The 23,545-nt window shown below is 35.0% G+C and overlaps 1 protein-coding gene across 2 annotated transcripts; it reads right to left on the bottom strand.

The window, feature by feature from the left end:
- Positions 1-241: 241 nt before the first annotated feature.
- GatB (glutamyl-tRNA(Gln) amidotransferase subunit B, mitochondrial) lies at positions 242-5,340 on the bottom strand. Of its 2 annotated transcripts, none has more exons than XM_074097746.1 (5): positions 5,233-5,340; positions 3,087-3,263; positions 2,284-2,436; positions 1,710-1,882; positions 242-924 (listed from the first exon to the last, which is right to left on the bottom strand). In XM_074097746.1, the coding sequence occupies exons 3-5, from the start codon at positions 2,359-2,361 to the stop codon at positions 264-266; spliced, it is 912 nt and encodes a 303-aa protein (XP_073953847.1). In that variant the 5' UTR covers positions 2,362-2,436; positions 3,087-3,263; positions 5,233-5,340; the 3' UTR covers positions 242-263. The 2 variants fall into 2 exon arrangements, with proteins under 2 accessions (XP_073953847.1, XP_073953845.1); XM_074097744.1 differs by lacking the exon at positions 5,233-5,340 and adding an exon at positions 4,258-5,054.
- Positions 5,341-23,545: the final 18,205 nt, after the last annotated feature.

Genomic DNA, 23,545 nt, shown 5'->3' with positions numbered 1-23,545 from the left:
TATCTGCCCCAGCCGGGAATCGAACCCGGGACGTCAAGCTTCGTAGGCAGGTTCTCTAACCACTCGGCCATCCGGTCGTCGTAATAAACCATTCTATTCTATTTTACATAGGTACTCGCATATGAGTACAAACTGAAAATATGACAAGGTAGTATTGATTGTAAATTATCGTGCAAGTACTACTTAATCATAATGAATCAAACAACACAGCCAAAAGCTGAGCATCAAATAAAAAAATAAGAAAAATTTTCAACGTTTAATAATCACTTCTTCAACAATTCCTCCATCTTTTTGGATGCTAGAGACATGTCTAGCTTATTATTAGTGCTCTTAACTAACATCCCAAGTAGTGCTTGGAAAACCTTGACTTTCCCATCCTTGTACTGCTTCACCAATTTAGGATTATTTTGGATCACTTCCCTGCACTTTTTGGTTGTTTCTTCTTCATCAGTTATCAACAACCATCCTTTCTCATTCACGATTTCAGCGGGTGATTTCAAGGCATCAGAAGAATCGATGAGTTCGCTCAGTGTCTTCTTACAAACATCCAAACTGATTTGCTTTTGTATAAACATATCTGTTAACTCTTTCAATTGTTTTACAGTGATGTTACACTCTTCAATGTCTAAATTCTTCTTATTAAGGACTGTTAGGAGATCATTGATTAGAAGATTGGCTATTTTTGTAGAATGTTGGGTATTTCCTGAAACCAAGTGATGGAAGTATTCAAGTAATAATGGTTCGTTGACAAGTTGTATAGCTGTGTCAGAGCGAAGCTGGTAATCTTGGACGAGTTTTCTTCGTGAGTCTTCTGGGAGTTCTGGCATTTTGTCTTGGATGAGAGGTACGCTGATGACATCTTGGCTGTCTTCTTTGGTGTGAAGGTTGACACGTAACGGTGGGAGGTTCGGCTCTGGCATATACCTGGAAAAAAAAAAGAACTGACTTATCATCTATTCTCTGGTATACATATGTCAGAATCCTGGGTACAGGGCAAGTCAGAAAGGAAGCGCTAGGACTAGTTCCCTTATGGGCCCCATACGGATTGGAAGCTTCACACACACCATAGAATAGAATTATTATTATATAGAATTGCTTCACAGGTGTATGTGGTGTATTATAAGGTTTGCCTTCAGTGAAACTGGCACTCTATGGTACCCACCGTTTAGAACAAAACTGTTTTTTGAAAACTGGTTAACACAATATACATATACACTTTTGCTGCTGTCAGGAGTCATTGGCAGTAGTGGTTGCTAGCATAAAGCGACCGGTTGTCAAAAACAGAAAAGTTGAAGTTGAAACTGGTTATAGACCAATTTGAATTCCCGTTTTGAATGCAGGAATTCAACAAGATGAATTAGGACGGTATTGGAAAATAATTAAGGTGAAATTCGACCTTTAAGGGTATAAAACCAGTGTATATTTGAATTTTAATAAAAAAGACTATTGTGTCATTTGGGTTCATGGCAAAATTGAAGATACTAAATAATAAATCGCATCAAAATCAGTACACAAACATATGTAGATATAGCCTCTTAACATGCTTAAGGGAATATTATTGATTCATAAAAAGAACCCCTATGGTCATAAACAGTTGAATGGACGGAGAGACAAACAACATAAGGTTAGTAAATACCCCTTAGGAAAGGGAATCCTAGGACAGAAATATAAAATGTTATTTATGGATTACTGGGCAGTGACAAACCTACCTATAATCTTGTACAACTTCTTTGTCTCTCATGGCGATGGTGATCCGGGCAACAGCGTCCCACGACCGAGTCTCGTTGACGATCCGGCCGCCGGACTCCAGGATGGCTTTCTGCCGTTCGATCTCGTGCCGGATCGCCCCCGCCACGCCTCGCACTGAACCGATGTTCTTTATCTGTAATATTTTTTTTTTTGTAAAAATATGCAATTTTCAAATAAGACGACATGACAGTCAAATGTGATAATATTACAATCTCATAAGTACACAGTTAAATCTAATTAAAAGGTCTAATTTATAAGAGGACATTACTCTGTGGTGAAAAGGAATAAAATACTGGAATATCAGTGAAGAATTTGTTTTTTGCTATCTCGCAGGAACTGTGCAATTTCTGTAAAAATTATCCTATGTCCTTCCCCAGGTATATTTTTAAACTGGTTTTCTAAACCAATAAAAAATTCCAATAGGAAACATACATTTTATCCTGAAAACATGTAAACTTGCCATGGGATGCAAATGAATTGTGGGCAACAGCTACTGGTTTATAAACATGCACTGAATTGAGTTTGATATCTTACCTCAGTCCGAGTAGACAGGGGCTCCCCAGGCCTCCGCAGTGACACATTAGCATCAACCCGGAGCGCCCCTTGCTCCATGCGTCCCGTGCAAGCACCTAGACGCTGCACTATCAGCACCAGTTCTTTGACCAATGCCGCTGCCTCCTCGCCATCCTGCAAACAAATGAAAACACTGTTAGGAATATTGTATGCACCTTATATTGGCAGGCCTCCCACTTGATGGACTGACATCGCAGGTGGCAGCGTTCTAAAGGGGAGGCCTTTGCTCAGCACTGGAAGTCTTCTGGCTGATGATGGAAGTTTTGAAATTCTTAGGCTTATAGAAATGACAAGTAACTTTGACAAAATTTTAATTTGTCTTGTGCCCTACTATTGGATTGTTTGCAGTTCTTAACTAGTGTGCAGTCAAATATATTATCAAAAGATTATACTACATCAGTACAATAAGAACTTTCTTTTGGACTGCCAGGGCCCTTGGGCACCAGTAACTATAGGGCTCCTTTGAAAAAAGTTAGTATTATTATTATTATTATGACTGTAAAAGTCATTACTTTTATGTAAACTTGCCATGCCACTCAATGAATCTGCTTATAAAGCGATTGCAAATTGGCTAAGAAAAAAAAACATATACCAATAATATAGGACTTCAAGCCCTGAACCAGAGCCTCATATAATCTTATAGCAAAGACTGTACACACCATTGACTAATGGTGTCCAATATCTGTAATTCATGCTTCAGAAAAAATAATCTTGTACTTATGTTTACACCAACAAAGTAATAAATTAAATTAAAAGGAACCTACCTCTAAATCAGGTTCAAACACCAGCTCAATCAAGGGTGCTCCAGCCCTGTTGAGGTCGACTAGGCTGCGCTTGAGCTCATCATCGTGTAGAGACTTGCCACTGTCTTGCTCCAATTGGATTTGCTTGATTTTTGAACTCTTCTTGTATGGTTTCTTGTGAATTCCGGGTGTAAACACCTGAAACAATAAAAAATGTTCTGGTATAACATTTTTTAAATTCAAGTGATTTGTGCATATGCAAAATTTAAGAATATATTTTTCTACTTTTAAAATTGGTTTGAAAAATAAAATCAGAATGAATGATTTTTAAAATTATAAAATAGTGAGTGATAGAAATAAAGCATATATCAGACAATGTAAGTTTTGTAATGGACTACATAATGTGATAAAAGAAATTTTATAGCGAAGAGCCAGCAAGTTGCTCAGCTCACTGTATATCAGGGTTTCTAAGGGGCTGTTTCACCATCCATTGATTAGTGTTAACTGGCGATTAGGTGTGATGTCGTTTCCATCTATTTGAACAAAACAAATAGAGACGGCATCACATCCGTCGCCGGCATCACAGCCGTTAACCGTCGGTTAACGCTAATCAATGGATGGTGAAACAGCCCCATAAGTAGGGTCCACAAACTCCTGAGGGGTCCGTAACAGTATCTGGGTCCGCAGTAGGTCAGTCTGTAAACATAATTACTAAGAAATTTTCAAAAATGTTTTTGACAGGGGTCCGTGGAATTGTTTAAATTGTGAAAGTGGTCCATGATTGCCAATAAGTTTAAGGAACCCTGCTGTATATGAAAGGTTACTTTGGTAGGTATAACACTGTTGGGAGAAACTAATTGCTTGCCTTTTGTTAGCCTTACTTTGAAGGCTTAATGTTAATGTACTGTACTACACACTTTGTTCTTGTGGGCATTCTATACTTCTGTATTGTGTGTACAGTAGAGTTCATAAACTTGTGAGCAAAAATTTTATCAAAAATATCTGAACATGCTTCTATGCCGTTAACAATAGAGTTGTGTTCAGATATTTTTGATCAAAGTTTTTCTGAAAAGCTTATGAACTCTACTGTCATTATCATCATCATAGTATCAAACTATAGTGTTAAGAACCTAATTTTATTAATAAAGCAATCGGAAATAATCGGAAAACATTAGACTTTCCTCAGCATTACCTGAAAATTAATGACACCATCGCTCGCTAAAGGTGCTCTTTGCTGCGTGATTTGATAACCAGCTGGCAAATCAGCGTAAAAGTAATGTTTTCTATCAAAAGTGGACACTTCGTTCACTTTACAAGAGAGTGCTAGTGCAGTCTTTACCCCTAATTCTACGCACTTTCTGTTTAACGCAGGCAAAGTCCCCGGTACTGCAGCATCGAGCAAAGCTACGCAGTTATTTACTAGACCACCAAATGTATTTTGAGCGCCTGAAAACAGCTTAGTTTCGGTATTTAACTGCGCGTGAACTTCCAAACCCACAACACTTTGCCACTTTTTATCGGAAACCGTTGAATAATTGCATTTACACGTAAAAGGTTGTTTGTATCGATATAATAAACGTCTAGAAATATTGCGTAAAACCATTGTAATTGATTTTAATTAAGAAAATAGTAATTGAAAATCTGGGAAACCATCGATGTTTTTTGACATAAGTTTTTGACAGCTTGTTTTTTTAAACCAATAATGCCATTGGTATCCACTGGCTAAACTCGATCATTATGCCACTCGCAATCCAATAGCTCCTGTATGAAAATAAAAGTAAATAACTTTTTGTGGGATTAATCACATTTAACTTATTAACGTTTCGTCAATATGTGAGAATTATAAAATTATTGTTTCACAATATTATATTTACAAGTCATTCTCCGAGCAAAGGTAGCTTGAAACTACAACTTAGGCAAAGTGTCGACTAGATGGCGGTGCTGAGACCAAAACGCGGGAAACGGATCGTAAAATGGCGCACATATTTAAAAGTTCATAGTGATTGTTACTGATCGTAAAATAATAACATTTAATTTATGTTTACCACAATATTATAGCTGATGTTTTGATTAACAAACAGTAAATTAATGACAAACAATAATAATGTATTCTAGTAACCGTTAATTGGATAAGGTAAGGTAGGACTAAAACTGTGCAAGTACTTACTTGTGAAGCTGTGAACGTCGTGATGGATGAATTTAATAAATAATTATTTTTCAAACCTATCCTAGTATTGCATTGATAATTTGACTTAGAACGTAGCTTAGATATAAGTTAAAATTAAAACTAGAACTTAATTAAATATCACATTTTACAATATTACTCGGTACGCTACATTTCTACGCCACTAATCCCGTTACAACTTCGAAAAGGAACGAAAAGAGATAAAGAACGATGAAAGCTAGAGTTGCCTCGGCGATTGAATACATTTCTGTGATTCTTTTTGTGAAAGAAAAAAGGTGAAAAATATCCGTTTCGTGGATGATTTACGCGCTTAACTCGCGAGAAAGCGTACTGTCGATCGAGCCGCCTGGTGGGGTATGCCGCTGTTCTACACCGCGGTGGCAAAACACGAAGCCTTGGCACCTATACGACTAAGTTTAAAATTACCCAACACACCAAGTGGCCTAACGGCAAACTTAATAGTCACTTGTATACTGTATTTGTTGGGATTATAATGACATTAAATACACACCCACCGACTCGGCACGAAAATTATCTGGTCTGACGTCACGTTGGGTTTGCTTACATACACACCTCCCGCTACTAGTCAATAAAAATGCTTATCTTGCTGAACTCGATTTTAAATGCATGGCTGGCATAGACTGTTCTAGGTTGTTGTTCTACTTAATAGGCTTAATGTAAAATCGGTATGAGTATTTATGTTTGAGTTAGGTAGAATAAATATGTGCTGAGGCAGAGCAGGTACCTACATACCTACGTGTTGGTGGCCTTCTTCGGATATTTTGTTTAAATATAAGAATAGGCGGTACGCGAGAGTAAGAAGCTCTCAGATAAGAAACAGATGCTTGCAGTAACATGGTAATTTTAACCTGTTGTTGACGGTAGGTGAAGAGAAGAAAGACACTACACTCGATGCTTTGGAACACCTACGCCTTGAGTGATGAACTGATGATGAGACATCCAAAACCTTACCCCTTAATTGTTCTATCTTCGCATGGCTCGCCTCGCTACTTCTGCAACAGTGTAAGATACACTAGTAAAAAATTGGCATGACTCCATAAATGGCTAAAGTTGGGGTGACGTAAAAATTCAGTGCCTCCAGTGAAAAAGGGAATAACTCAAAATCGCTACTTTTCAGTTATTTATTTTTATTTTATTTGACTGGATGGCAAACGAGCAAGTAGGAGTGTAGAGGCAAAAAACCTTTCTTTCGTCGTTTTTGGGTCTTTAGCGTTTAATATTAGATTTTATGATGGTTTCAGGCTTTAGGTATAGGTTATAGCTTTCGTTCAATGGATATTGTTTTAACATTAATTTATTATATACTTTTTTTTGTTTTTATTTTGAGTTATCCCCCTTAGTCACGAAAGCATAACGGTACTTATAAGATGAATTGTGTTAGTCAATTCTGTGATACCTTAACATAAGACGACCCACCCTTAACTACGACTGTTCTACGGTTATAACAACACTTATTCTACCCAACTTATGCCTTTATGTAGGTAGGTACACCGTGCTTTAAGAGAATAGTCGCTTTTAGTTCTATTTATATCCACAATGTTACGGAACAACACAAGTTGTATCTTTTTGTAAAAAAAAACTGCATATGTGTCTAGGTTGTTTTTTTTTTAGTTAAATGCACTTGTACCTTTAGACTGATAAAAAATTGCAGATAAGTAGAAATATGCCTTTAGAAACGGTGAGTTATATCCATAGCTTAATCGAAAAAACTGGGTTAGGAGATAACTAGAGATATGTCCTTTTGTCACAATAATATGTAACCAAACACGCTGAATCCAATGGTGTAATAAAAACATAAGGACATATAATAACTCGTCTTACTTATTCCCCTTTTCACTGGAGGCACTGAATTGTGGATGTGGATGACCTTATGGGACTAGATACTCAACAGCCAGCGAAAAAAAATCGGATAACACAATAGCAATACTTAATCATATTTATTTTTAATTAACAATATTGCATATTTTCCAGCTTATCTACATAAAGACTCGTTATTTTTAACCCGACTTCGCCTACATATTAAGCAGCCATTGTCCCGCCATCGACATATTACCATTAATACCTATTCATAAACATTTCAATTAAGTATACGACAACCTTATAGTAGGTAGTTATACTTACTACGTAGTTACTTCAACAAACCTGATAAAATCAACAATCAAATATTTACACGGCAGAAGTAGGTAGGTACCTGTGGTGAATAATAAATAAGAAGCAATGTACATATAATAAGTAAATACCTACTTATAACATTATTTTATGGGCGTAAAATTTGTAGGTAGGCGCGCCCCCATTAGAAAGCACACTGCCATCTACAGAACAGACATCCGTAACATGAGTACCTACCTAAATAGAACCGGTGCGTTGCCGGTCCTTTTAGAAAAAAGTAGGTAACTTAAGTTTTTTCAGAGAAACTTTAACTTACTTGTGCTTGACAAAGCCGCGAAGTGTTTGAACTAATCAATGCTTCATAGATTTTTAAATAGCCGACAAAGTTTATCAGGAAAAGGCGTAGGAAAAGGCCTCTTTTTTCCACCACACGTCTCTGTCGAAAACAAAATCAAATCAAATATGTAAGTAAACAATAAAATCAAATATCACATTATAATTACTTTATAAGTAGGTACGTAATTAAAATATACTTTGAAAATAAATTATCAAAAAACTATATATAATATTTTTAACATACATTAATAAATAAGTTACGAACTTTTAAAGGCGGGATTTCGGTAAATTTGAGAAAACCATTTAAAAAATCATATCTCCAAAACCGTGACCCTTAGGACCCAAGGTCCAAGGGTGAAAAGATGGCAATTAACCCCAACAATGTCCCAAAAAAATTTGACGGTCCATGTGCCGAACACCCTGTATAATAATAATGTACCTACTACTGTATATATCCATGTAAATATATCCGTGCGGCAATTTGATCAGAAATATATGCACATTTATCGAGTCATTAATTGTGTACAAATTCGCTCATTTATATCTGTACAATAACAGACAAAAACATGTAGGCAAACAAGTAGCCATAAATATATACTTATACACGTTTCTCATATACACGTGAATAAAAACAAGGATCGGAAATATCTACACACATACCTACCTATATCATAAACATGTGAATATAACGGAGGTCAAAATATCTCATATATATTAGAAAATAATAATATATTAGCAAAATATTACTTATGATGTTTTCGTAATGGCTACGGAACCCTAGCCTGGGCGTATCCGACACGCGGTTTTTTTATTTACTTACCTACCAAAACAAATTAAAAATCAGTGGTATAAGCCAGTAACAGCTTGAAAAACAACATGTTGACATTTTTTAAGAAACTAATAAGAAATTATACTTAAGGGTATGTATCCATCTAAAATGTCACACACTACCTATACAGTGTTAGGAGAGAGGTCCACTGCTAGGAGTAACACTAGATATTCTTAGTAGGTACCTACAAATTTAAACGGAAAAATTAATGCGCAAGTCCAATTCGCTCTTAGCCGGTATTTTATTTACTGAAGTAATATCATATTCTGAAGAAATAATTGACAAATAAAAATACTAATGGACCGATGTTACATAATTATGAAATGAGGTAAACCTTTGACTGTACAAAATAAGGTTATAATATAAGGAAAAAGTCTTTTTGTATTTAGTATGTAACTTGTAAAAAAATTCTTGGTTATACTATTTCTATCTGGCCCGTTTGATGGCATTAAAAAGGTTAAATTAAAAAAAAAGAAACAAATAAGTAAAATGTCGTTTTCAGCCACAGATATACTGTGCTGTACACGAGATTCCTGCCACACCCTTTATACATACATACATACATACATAAAATCACGCCTCTTTCCCATCGGGGTAAGGCAGAGATAACATCCTTCCACTTGCTACGATCCTGGCATACAACTCTCGCTTCCTCTACCCTTTAGACTTTACAAAACTAATAAAAATAATTATGTAGGTACCAAAGTAAAAAAATACTTATAGAAAATTCTATCAGGAAAAAACAACTAGGACGATCATAATAATAATAATATAACCAGTCATCAAGCGTTCGATTCGAGTTCGTCATTCGCCTTTCGGTATGCGACATGAGTTAGAAATCGCTCAGTCCAAAGTCCAATCCAAGATAGTAACCTACAGAAATGTCTGTAGAATCATTCTAGAACATTCAGTTATGGTATTTTAAATAACTCTTCGCTTTATATGCGGACTAGCAATTATTCTAATTAGGTAAAACCTAGATATCTCTGTATGCATACCAGACATAGCCGGTTAAGTTATCGTATCCATACGTAGGTATATCAACACAGGTAATTTTTTCATAAATGCGATAAAGTTATTGATTCGACCGACGAGGATTAGATGCATGTCATAAACATCCGGGTACATGATAATGCTGACATCACAAAAATATAATTCATTTGAAAATTTTACTATAGGGACTACGGGATTCAGACTGCCTTGTTCATCCACCATTATACGTCCCATATTTCGTTTTATAGGGTGTTTCCCGTACAACGGCAAAACCTACTCTGGCAAAATCCTCGGACGGATAGAGCCTTATAAAAAAAACTTAACTATCTAATTAAGATTGGTTTTGGAATCTTTTTGTATTTTTTATTTCAACTCCAAATATTTGTTACTTTTACGGTCATCCCGTAAAACTAACTAAGCTAGGTACTATCACAGTTCACGTTAAATATATTTTCTACTGTATGAAGACTGCGATAACTTTAAATGAGCTTCAGATATTTGGGCAAGAGTGAACGCATTCGAAGACGTAGACGTACCTAGACCATACTAAAAGATAAAGCTCCGAAAAACTCACAATTTCTTTAGTTTACCGTGATCAAGTCATGACACAGTAAAATATGATATGAAAGATAATTAATAAGGAATTACGATCTACCGTAAAAAAACTTGTCTCAATCTCCAGTGTGCAGTGGTAGTGTAAAAGAAAGTAAATACCTAAGTATATTTTACTTTTAGTTTTTTTTTATATCCTATGTTAGTCTCTGGCCGATAATCTATCTCTATGCCAATGTCGATCCGTCGCTCCGTTGCAGCGTGAAAGAAGGACAAACAATGCAAACACATGCACTCTCACATTTATAATATTAGTATGGATGGATATAAATTAGGTAAATGACCTATATACCTATGCATGTTGCACGATTAACAATTAAAAGCGTGTTTAATTAACATTTTACCAGTATGAAGGTTAAAACTGTAGTTTTCATTCAGTTTAATAGAACAGTGAAGTGCGTTTCTTTAATTAACTTCCGTTCGTTTCTTTCATTGATGCAGTAGGTTGTTAAGCATGTTCAGTAATTTTACATCAGTTAGAATCAGATAACCCATTTACCTACATTGCAAGAATAGAAATGATTTATTATCTGATAGAATGCCTACACATACAGAAACAAAGACTAAGGTCCTGTTACCACTTGTCGACTGACTTTAAGTGTCAGATAAAAGTAATGCCATCTTTGTTTATTCGGACAAAATAAACAGAGACGGCATCACTGATATCTGTCACTTAAAGTTAGTCGACCAGTGGTGAAACAGGCCCTAAAAATACTTTTTTTTTATTCGACTGGATGGCAAACGAGCAAGTGGGTCTCCTGATGGTAAGAGATCACCACCGCCTATAGACACCTGACACACCAGGGGGATTGCACATGCGTTGCCAACGTTGCCTAAGATGGGATACCTCAAGTGCCAGTAATTTCACCGGCTGTCTTACTCTCCACGCCGAAACACAACAGTGCAAGCACTGCTGCTTCGCGGCAGGATTAGCGAGCAAGATGGTGGTAGCAATCCGGGCGGACCATGCACAAGGTCCTACCACCTGAAAAAATTACTTACACGAGATGGACGGATGACCTGGTTAAAGCCGCAGGTTCACGGTGGATGCAGGTCACTGCCCTTCCAACCGAAGCAACGGAGGTGGAGGTAAACAGGGGAGGCCTATATCCAACAGTGGACGTCCTACGGCAGATATGATGATGATGACACACGCTTGCCTATCCCAACCAGCCAAAATAACTGTCACTCAGATATCGTCACGATAAGATCTGAGAATAATTTCTCAACGCTGATTTTCAGAAGGTGATTTTCCACCGGCAAGGCGAGACGACACGAGACGAGACGAGAATTGAAATTTGTATGGCAGCGCCCGTGACGGCTCGCGGCGGGCGCGCGAGAATGCATACAAATTTCATTCTCGTCTCGTCTCGTCTCGTCTCGCCGGTGGAAAATCACCATTACAGAGGTAAGACCTATGAACTAGAAAATTAGCGATAATATTTTTATCATGTAGGTACCTTCCACTAAAAATACCAGTAATATACCTATAAGTCACATTTTAGGGTTCCGTAGGTACCTCGAAAGGAAAAAACGGAACCCTTTATAGGATCACTTTGTTGTCCATCCGTCCGTCAAGACCCTTTTTATCAGGAACGCGTAGACGTATCAAGCTGAAATTGATATCGAATACTCAAATCTGCGGTCCCTTGAAGCCCTGAAAAAATCAAACTTCTAAGTCAACGCAATCAAAAGTTACAGTCATTAAACAACGTGTTTCCATACAAATAGCAGTGCACTGAAAACCTCCTAGAAACTTGAAATTTGGTATGAAGGTAGCTTTTATAACACAACCAACTAGAGAATTCTGAAAATCTTCATTTTTTATGTCTGTCTGTAAATATTAAAGTCCAATTTAATCTGACCCCACACTGCGTACACTTTGCTTAAGAATAGGGTTCTGCATACACTGGATGAATTAAATCACTGGGAAAAATCGAGAAATACCTTCAAGACACGATTCCCGTTTACATACCTATAAATGTGCACGGATCCCTCTGTGCGCGAGTCCGACTCGCACTTGCCCTGTTTTTTATTGCCACATCAGCGTAGGTGAGTGATAGTTGGGTTTGTGTGTTCAAAGTATTCATACAGCCACAGAGTACCTTTTTATATACTGAGACATATATCGTGGAGGCGGACGAGCTGCATGAACACACATTCGATGCATAGACGTAGCTATCATAAGGTAGGGAATGAGCAAAGTAATTGTTTTTAGATTATTGATATTAACCTCCGCAAAGTAGGTAACGCCTGATTCAATAAATTATTTCTGACAATGTTTAGATATCATCCTTTTGTGTTTATTGTGCGTCAATTTCGATATAAAGGTTTTTCCCATCCACCAATCCGGCATCTAAATTACCAAGTTAAATTGTCTTTGCAACAGTTTCGGCCTGTGTTTTGTAAACAAATGACCATACAATTAACGCCATTTAGCGCCGCAAACGTATAACGGAATATTTTATAGGTAGGTACAGTTGAAGTTATTATAATTCCTTGTCGATACTGCCATCGCGTCTTTATTCCCGTAACTTTATGTAGTTTTAGGTCGGCCACATACATATCGATTCCTTTCCTAGAATAGATAAGGTTATGTATACACCGATAACAAAACAAAAATAAAAAAAAAATGTTATCTACCTACTGTTTAAAATTACTTCAATGACGACGTGTTCTTCAAGGAATATATTTACAGTAATTATTAGTACCTACTTACAGGTAACTCCCGTCATGTGAATGTAGTGTGTGTGTACCAATATTAAATTAAGTATACCTCGAAATCACCTCGTGTATTTAACCACTAATTAGCGAATTAATTAATTACTTATTATTGAATTCCTACCTACTGACGCACTTAATCAAACAAACAAACGTTAAACGAAATGTTGTCAGCCAAGCTAATATTCGTAACGTAACCAAATTTGAAGTCAATCCAAAGACTAAAGGTGATTTTCCACCGGCGAGGCGAGACGAGACGAGGCGAGGTGAGAATTGAAATCGCACTGGCCCTTTTCCACTAAAAATAGGCGTTAATAGCTATCGCGAGCCCGCGCGAGCTCGCGATTGACATTAATAGTCACCACGAGAGTTAAATAGTGGGAACTCCATGAAAAACGAGCCGTGCAACCATCTGCGTCACGCACAAATAAGATACTTAAGTATGATAAGGACAGTTGCAGGGGTCGCGCTTCGTGTTAACAGCGACCTCTAGTAGAAATGGCTTGTACTATCATGACGTTATTCTCAAGTAATAAACAATCCTACTGTTTATTACTTGCGAATACCGTCATTCTTATACTACGAACTTCGAAAATCGAAGTTCGTATCGTACCGTCCCTCCGACGCTTATTTTATTTAATACGAGAGTGAGAGGGACGGTACGAAACGAACTTCGATTTTCGAATTTCGTAGTAGCCCTGCAGCAACGAACAACCTAAGTATCGCGCGAAGCGTGTTGCTGTTGCATTCTCGCGCACCCGCCGCGGGCCGCCGCGGGCGGGCGTCGCCATACAAACATTTCAATTCTCGCCTCGCCGGTGGAAAAGCACATTGAATTTATACACTCTATGATGTTGGAAGAAATACGGTTTATTTTTACAACAACAAATATTTCAATTCAAGTCTCGCACATCATCGTCAATGCTTATTATTTCCACCGAAGATGCGCTAGGAGAGGATTGAAAATTTGCCACACAAATTTCAATTCTCGTCTCGCCTCGTCTCGACTCGCCTCGCCGGTGGAAAATCACCTTAAAAGTGGGTAAAATTCAACTTTCAAAGTTTGACCTTATGTAAATAAACGTACATCATTCCGTCATTTCTCTTGAAAGGAGCCAGGGCATGTTATTTATTGGTGGAAATTTGTTTCATAACAACATTTTTGTATATTTTTTGTTTTTTTCTAAATATACTGAGCGGCAACAAATCTGGCCCTCAAATGTATGCAGAATCGTAAATTTTGTATGAAGGCTGGGCCAAATTTTGTGACGCTGAGCTGAGTATATTTTATTTGATGAAGCATTACGGTGGATTAAAAAAAAGTGAATAGCACACGTGGCAGGAACTAGATGAAGGTCTTATAGAAAATACTCGACAATAACTCGATTATGTAGATCACGAAAAACATTTTCCTTTCATGATGTTATAGGTAGGTACAGGTACTAAATAATTTGTACGTGTTCAAATACTTTTATTTATTCGTGATCCTCAAATAAACAATAATTTAATTGTTTGTTTCTTGGTGATTTTATGGTATTCTTATCAGGTGACATCAAACTTATCTATTTAATTAATTAAAGCCTCTGGAGGGAGGAGTAGTAGGTATAGTTAGGTATTCATTTGACTATAAAATAATTTTAAAAATGTATCGACGGAAAAATAGGTAAAAAAACATACATGGGAACAAAGAGCCTCCTCCTTTTTTAACCTACTTCAAAAAACAGGAGGTTTTCAGTTTGACCTGTATGTGTAGTTATGTATATAAGTATGTGTGTTTGTCCGCGATTATCTCGCGTTTGGCTGAACCGATTTTGATGCGGATTTCAGAAAAGTATTTGTTACATTTAGGAGAAGGTTTTGGTATTTTTTAACCGACATAAAAACGGAACTCTGTCATAAAACAATGTACTTAACTAAGCCGTGTTTGGTCTTAATGTAATCGTTGGAGATTTCTTAGTTAGGGTTCCGGAGCCAAAATGGCAAAAATGGAACCCTTATAGTTTCGCCATGTCTGACTGTCTGTCTGTCTCTCCGTCCGTCCGTCCGCGGCTTTCCAAAAAAATACTTTTTAGTGTACATAGACGTAAAGTGGGGGTGATTTTTTTTATCATTCAACCTTATAGTGTGGGGTATTGTTGGATAGTTCTTTTAAAAACGTTAGGGGTTGCTAAAACGATTTTTCGGTTCAGTGATTTATTTGCAAAATATTCAACTTTAAAGTGCAAATTTTCATTAAAGTCGAGTGTCCCCCCCCCCCTCTAAAATCTAAGCCGGTGGGTGGAAAAATTTGAAGAAATTCAGAATGGTAGTATATCAAACTTTCAAGGAAAACTATAACGGTTTAGTTTGCTTGAGAACTATTAGCAGTTTAAGAGTAAATAGCAGCCTAAGGTATAAAATATACCTCAATTAGGAAGATTCCGTATAAAATACGAAATTCTTAGAAAAATATTACTTATTTTTTTCGTAATGGCTACGGAACCCTATTTTGGGCGTGTCCGACACGCTCTTGGCTGGTTTTTTTTATTTTTAGTGACTTTTTGCCAAAACAGGTTGGCAACAAGTCACTAAAAAGTAAGAAATAAAGATTTTTTTTTTAATAAAAAAGTAAGTCAAAAAAATTTATTTAGCAAAAAACAAAAAAAAAATTTAATTGTAACTTTTTTATTCATTGAAGTTTGTTAAAAATACCGTCCAGCGGGAGATCATCGCCGGCCATAAGATTTTATTTTTTTCATTCTTTCTAATAATAATATGATATTTATTATTTATTTGAATAATCGTGTTTATTTAAATTATTTGTATAATGACACTGTCTATCATGTGCATTATCTGTAAGAAGAAAACAAGCTAAACAATTGAAAAATTCTGATGGACGGAGTGCCACGTTAAAATCAGTTTTAATTTTATGAAAACGTACCTATTGCTTTTACTAAAAAATATTTTGAAAAGAAAATAATACCTACATTTAAACAAAGTACCTAATGTACTTACTTACCTTTTTTTATAAAGCTCGTAATAAACTGCTTTATTACATTACAATCTAGCCTATCTAGGCTAATGAGCAATTTATCTTTAACTTAACTATCTATCAGAATTTAATCTAAGAAAATGTCCATTGGCAGTTCTTAGTTTTTTTTTAAGGGAAGACACTATGTTCATGTGTTCTTTCTTACCTAATGAAATCAACTGGCAATGTTTTCTGGAAATGAAGTCAAGCATACACAAAAATTAACGATTTTTTCTAATCAGCTACTCTAGTAATTAAGTAAACAAAACCAAAAAAGGTTTTGCTCAGAAATAGAATTCTTGAAAACAAACATTCAGGAAAAAGTTATTCAATCTATACCTACTATAATGGGAACTCAAGACTTTCATTTTACAACAATGTCTACTGTTCTGCCTTATTTTCTTATTATTAAACAATCTGAAATATTGTTAAGATAAGTATGTTGACGATTTATATACGTCCGTTTGTGTGACCAATGTCTGCGAAGTTGTTGTGTGGCGAAAAACCAGAATTGCAAAAATATATTAAATAATAAAAGGTCAGAGCCCCAAAAGAAAACACCAGAACTTTAAGAACTTCCGTAAAAAAACAAATTATGACGTAGGTGTTCTCCTAAGTAAAATAGCCACTTATTTCAAAACAAATTTAAAATGTAAGATAATCAGAGGCCGTATTGCCTAACGATTCTGAAGCTCGCGATCGCTATCAAATGACAGTTTTTGTATGCGAAATCTGTCATTTGATTGCGATCGCGAGCGTCAGAAACGTTACGCAATAGACCCTCAGGTTTCATTGTGATGTAGGTAGTACCTACCTATACAAACTTATTATGAACTTCGGTAGTTCGTGAATTTTGACCTAGTTCTAAATGAGCGTACCTACTTGTTGACTTGTAGCATATATACGCATGATGCTTGTGTCTTAATGTAATAGGTAATCCATTTGACAAAACCTATGCTTGTTCTCGTTTCAGGCCGGCTTCCTATAAGGTGTGTGATGTGATGACGTTTATCGCCATTTGATCAAAGTTATTGCTTATGAGGGAACTGCAGGATAGTTCATTGTGGTAACGTGTTCTTTGAAGGTGGGCAAAAATTTTGTTTACCTTTTTATTAGATATAATTAATTGGCTGTATACTCCATTGTGTTGTATGATTTAAACGAAATATTTTTGTATTATACTTTGGAACAAATAACCCGCCATCTGTTGAAAAACAAACGGTATGACAATTTTTGTTAAAATAATAATTATTTTCTCTTATATACATATTATGTAGAAATAACTTCATATATTTACTCACAAATGTAATGAAAAACATTGTAAGTCACATGGGCGGTATAGTCCAGTTCATAAACTTTTGAGCAAAAATTTTATCAAAAAATCTGAACACGACTCTATTGTTAGTCATTATTTTAGAGACAAATGCTGCACTTCGTGAAGAAAGCAAGCCGCTTTGCACAGTGATAGTACAGACTAAACTGAGTGATTTGACTCGCAGCAGCGGAAGTTTCACCCTTAGGAACAGAGATGGCGCCACTTCTTTTAAAATATTTCAAAAAATTCTACAAGCGAAAGTAATAAACCGATTTCAATGTTTAATATCTCAAATGAGAGCCTATTATATACGTTACTTATAAAAAATACAAAAAATATTTACAAAAACTTTTGTCAAAAAACGCCATCTTAAGTTTTTTTTTCTTACCTGATTTTTAGTAGTTTTTACTTGATTGCTTAAAAAAACTGTATGCAACATGAATAGTTTAATGCATGTACATATTACTGAGTACAATAACGAGTATTTAAAAAAATCCGACTCCGATACCTATCATATTTAACGAAATATGAAAGTTTAAATGTGAGCACAATTTCTTTAAAAATATTTCAAAAAATTCTACAAGCTAAAGTAATAGACCGATTTCAATGTTTAATATCTCAAATTAAAGCTCATAACATTCACTATTTACAAAAAAATAAAAAAAAATATTTTACTGAAACTTTTGGCAAAAAACACCATCTCAAGTTTTTTTTTCTTACCTGATTGGTAGTTTTTATTGATTGCTTAAAAAACTGTATGCAACATGAATGGTTTAATGCATACACTATTACTGAGTACATAATAAGTATTTAAAAAAAAATCGACACCGGTACCTATCATATTTCACGAAATATGAAAGTTTAAATGTGAGCACAAATTTCTTAAAAAAATTCAATAAATTCTACAAGCTAACTAATAAACCGATTTAAATGTTTAATATCCCAAATTAAAGCTCATAAAATTTATTATGTAGAAAAATATTAAAAAAATATTTACTGAAAACTGTTGGCAAAAAACGCCATCTTAAGTTTTTATTTCTTACCTGATTGGTAGTTTTTACTTGATTGCTTAAAAACATTTTATGTTGTATGCAACATGAACGGTTTAATGCATACTTATATATATTTCTGAGTCAATAACAAGTATTATAAATAAAATCCGACACCGATACCCTTCATACTTCACGAAATATTTAAGTTTAATTGTGCACGCTTTTCTTACAAATAAATTTCAACGAAATCTTCAAGTGAAACTAGTACTCTGATTATAATGTTTAATGTTAAATGAAAAGAAGAACGAAATTACCTAATTTATTAAAAAAAAAGTTTTTTCCTGGTGTTACGAAAAAATATAATTACTTTAAAATTAGTAATTATTAAGACAAAAAATAAAAACTATATCGTTTCCGGCATAGTTGGTTCTGAGATGTAATATATATTGCTTAGTAGTTGGCGAATTTATTTAAAAAATATCTTTTTATCTGATAGGTAGGACTACAGCTTATAGATATGTCACATTTGAAATAAAGACTATGAACATCAATGTTTATCAAATATTTAAATTAAAACCTATAAGTCCTCTTCGGGTTCATCGGCAGATGTAGAACTGAAAGGAAAAGTCGTTTTGAAGTACTTGTGCTATTCCAAATACTGCAAAATCACAGATCTTTTAGACACGGACTGTGTTGCTGTAATTACTGTTGAATTATTTTGTGCCTAGTTGATTACCATTAGATCTAAAATTTTGTGCCTACCTGTGGAAATCAGTGGTCAGCATACAAAATAACCCTGCATTGAATATTATATTAACTTACTTTTGATTTGTACAGCCACCTTTGCAGGATTTACACTGGGCAGTGCATGGTAAGCTGACCCGACGACACCCACAACGCATGGTATCGCAGCCAGATTTCCAGCCACAATGGTCCAAGAGGCTTAATTGCGACCAAATCGCTGTAACTGCCTACAATTCTGGAGTCCTTCTCTTTTGCCTTAGTCCATCCCCAAGAAGATGGACATGGTATGGACATGCTCTCTATAAACATACACTGCGTGCAGCTTACCAAGCGGGCCAAATATGGAGAAACGCAATGAAACCAGAAGTTTCCGTACCATGTCCATCTTCTTGGGGATGGACTAAGGCAAAAGAGAGTTGGCAAAAGAAAGTAAGCCTCTTGGACCATTAAGTATTGTGGCTGGAAATCTGGCTGCGATACCATGCGTTGTGGGTGTCGTCGGGTCAGCTTACCATGCACTGCCCAGTGTAAATCCTGCAAAGGTGGCTGTACAAATCAAAAGTAAGTTAATATAATATTCAATGCAGGGTTATTTTGTATGCTGACCACTGATTTCCACAGGTAGGCAAAACATTTTAGATTTAATGGTAATCAACTAGGCACAAAAATAATTCAACAGTAATTACAGCAACACAGTCCGTGTCTAAAAGATCTGTGATTTTGCAGTATTGGAATAGCACAAGTAATTCAAAACGACTTTTCCATTTCAGTTCTACATCTGCCGATGAACCCGAAGAGGACTTACTTATAGGTTTTAATTTAAATATTTGATAAACATTGATGTTCATAGTCTTTTATTTCAAATGTGACATATCTATAAGCTGTAGTCCTACCTATCAGATAAAAAGATAATTTTTAAATAAATTCGCCAACTACTAAGCAATATATATTACATCTCAGAACCAACTATGCCGGAAACGATTAGTTTTTATTTTTTGTCTTAATAATTACTAATTTTAAAGTAATTATATTTTTTCGTAACACCAGGAAAAAACTTTTTTTTTAATAAATTAGGTAATTTCGTTCTTCTTTTCATTTAACATTAAACATTATAATCAGAGTACTAGTTTCACTTGAAGATTTCGTTGAAATTTATTTGTAAGAAAAGCGTGCACAATTAAACTTAAATATTTCGTGAAGTATGAAGGGTATCGGTGTCGGGTTTTATTTATAATACTTGTTATTGACTCAGAAATATATATAAGTATGCATTAAACCATTCATGTTGCATACAACATACAATGTTTTTAAGCAATCAAGTAAAACTACCAATCAGGTAAGAAATAAAACTTAAGATGGCGTTTTTTGCCAAAAGTTTTCAGTAAATATTTTTTAATATTTTTTTCTATATAATGAATTTTATGAGCTTTAATTTGGGATATTAAACATTTAAATCGGTTTATTAGTTAGCTTGTAGAATTTATTGAATTTTTTTAAAAAATTTGTGCTCACATTTAAACTTTCATATTTCGTGAAATATGATAGGTACCGGTGTCGATTTTTTTTTAAATACTTATTATGTACTCAGTAATATGTGTATGCATTAAACCATTCATGTTGCGTACAGTTTTTTTAAGCAATCAAATAAAAACTACCAATCAGGTAAGAAAAAAAACTTGATGGTGTTTTTTGCCAAAAGTTTTCAGTAAAAATTATTTTTTTATTTTTTTGTAGATAGTGAATGTTATGAGCTTTAATTTGAGATATTAAACATTGAAATCGGTCTATTACTTTAGCTTGTAGAATTTTTGAAATATTTTTTAAAGAAATTTGTGCTCACATTTAAACTTTCATATTTCGTTAAATATGATAGGTATCGGAGTCGGATTTTTTTTAAATACTCGTTATGTACTCAGTAATATGTACATGCATTAAACTATTCATGTTGCATACAGTTTTTTAAGCAATCAAGTAAAAACTACAAATCAGGTAAAAAAAAAAACTTAAGATGGCGTTTTTTGCAAAAGTTTTCAGTAAATATTTTTTTAAATATTTTTTCTATATAATGAATTTTATGAGCTTAATTTGGATATTAAACATTTAAATCGGTTTATTAGTTTAGCTTGTAGAATTTATTGAATTTTTTAAAGAATTTGTGCTCACATTTAAACTTTCATATTTCGTGAAATATGATAGGTACCGGTGTCGATTTTTTTTAATACTTATTTGTACTCAGTAATATGTGTATGCATTAAACCATTTCATGTTGCGTACAGTTTTTTTAAGCAATCAAATAAAACTACCAATCAGGTAAGAAAAAAAAAACTTGAGATGGTGTTTTTGCCAAAAGTTTTCAGAAAAATTTATTTTTTATTTTTTTGTAGATAGTGAATGTTATGAGCTTTAATTTGAGATATTAACATTGAAATCGGTCTATTACTTTAGCTTGTAGAATTTTTTGAAATATTTTTTTAAAGAAATTTGTGCTCACATTTAAACTTTCATATTTCGTTAATATGATAGGTATCGGAGTCGGATTTTTTTTAAATACTCGTTATGTATCAGTAATATGTACATGCATTAAACTATTCATGTTGCATACTCGTTTTTTAAGCAATCAAGTAAAAACTACAAATCAGGTAAAAAAAAACTTAAGATGGCGTTTTTTTGACAAAGTTTTTTGTAAATATTTTTTTTTATTTTTTGTATAAGTAACGTATATATATAGGCTCTCTTTGAGATATTAAACATTGAATCGGGTTTATTACTTTCGCTTGTAGATTTTTTGAATATTTTTTAAAGAAGTGGCGCCATCTCTGTTCCTAAGGGGTGTGAACTTCCGCTGCTTGCGAGTTCAAATCACTCATTTAGTCTGTACTATCACTGTGCAAAGCGCGCTGCTTGCTTTCTTCACGAAGTGCAGCATCGGCAAAAAATGGCCTTTACAAGTATGACTATGTTAACCGCGTAGAGAAGCGTGTTCAGATATTTTGATCAAATGTTTGCTCACTAGTTTATAAACTAGACTGTACTGGGATTACGTGCCTACATCGACTTATTAAAGTTCAATCTTCGACTTCGGACTTCTAATAGACTCTCGCTCGTGGTTCGTTATTTACCGCCCTGATGACACAATGTACAATACAAACTAGATATATACATCTATTATTTATGATTGCAATACTTATTAAGGTTACAATCAAGCCAAGGAAAACACCTTTTTACGAGAACAACTTGCTAAAATCAGCCGCTCATTTATTGAAAATGTTTTGTTAGCTAGGTATCAATTTTGCAATATTTTTATCTTAGCCTTTACGAGCACGCGTAAACTACTGTCTAGCAATTGTATTCAATTTTAAGGAATTCGCAAAAAAACCCTGGGAATACCAAAGATTTTGGTCCAAAATTTCATTAAAAAACCTGCGCCAAATTTCATGTCTCTAATCTTAGCGCTTATAGTTTGAAGCGCTAAGGTACATAATGCATATCTAGATCAAAGGGGTAATACATATTCTGGTGTTCCAGGTGTCTATGGGCGGTGGCGATCTCTTACCATCAGGAGACCCACTTGCTCGTTTGCCATCCAGTCGAATAAAAAAAAATATTCAACATATTTACCTATATACAAAACATCTTTCTTGTTGAAATTTATAGAATTTGTGATCCCTATTTTTGCCATTGTTCTTGCAGTTTTTTGCAGCAGGTTTCGTGACGCATATTTATTTATTTTTGCTTAATAATGCACGAACGAATACGTAAATTTCACTAGTAAATTGGTCCGCCGAAAAGTTCCATGTTTGACCACAGTGCGCGCTGCGATCGATTCGAGGTTCCCCCACCTCCTATTTTGTACCCAGCGAATACATTCAACTTTTATTTACATATATCTTTTTATCATTTACATGATCAAAGTTTACCTATATGGATTACTTAGATATAAATCGGTTTTTAAGCAGCTGCAAGTGAACTCACATGTAAACATGTTTATTTTCGTATTCTAAATACTTACTCAACTAAATCGGTTTCACAAGTAAAATATCCCGCAGAAATGCCGTTGGCAGAACTGGCTTGGAGCGACTCTCACGAGCGGCCGGCAAGGGCGATCAAAGTCCATCTCTACGATTTGCACTGTTGTTCTTCTCGAGTCGTTGGCAGTGTGTACTTTGTGTACACAGGCGCGGCTATTACGAAATTCGAAGTTCGTATCGTACCGTCCTCCACTCTCGTATTAAATAATATTAGCGTCGGCGGGACGGCAAGATACGAAGTATCGAAATTTTACTCTTCGTAGTAGGTACAGGCCAGGTGGTTTGGACACAAACTTGTGCGCAATAGCAGATGGTACGTTATTCATATTTAATTTTACAAAACAAACTAACCGTGTGGATAAAAACAAGGCACGTACAAGTTCATTGAGAAAAAAATGGTTGTGTATCGCAGTTAGTGGCGAGATCTTTGACATACATATATGTAGGCAATTATACGTAAAAAACTACCTACTATTAATTAAGTTTGTAGGTATATCAAGTTTATTTTAAGCTCCAAGTGCCCACCAACCAGCCACCACCAGATAATGCCTTCGCTCTGACTTTCTGAGCTTCTGACCTAAATAA

Source organism: Choristoneura fumiferana, chromosome 14, assembly GCF_025370935.1.
Source record: "Choristoneura fumiferana chromosome 14, NRCan_CFum_1, whole genome shotgun sequence".
In the NCBI taxonomy this organism is placed as follows: Eukaryota; Metazoa; Arthropoda; class Insecta; order Lepidoptera; family Tortricidae; genus Choristoneura; species Choristoneura fumiferana.
The sequence above is the reverse complement of the archived record's forward strand: the minus strand, read 5'-3'. Positions and strand labels throughout refer to the sequence as shown.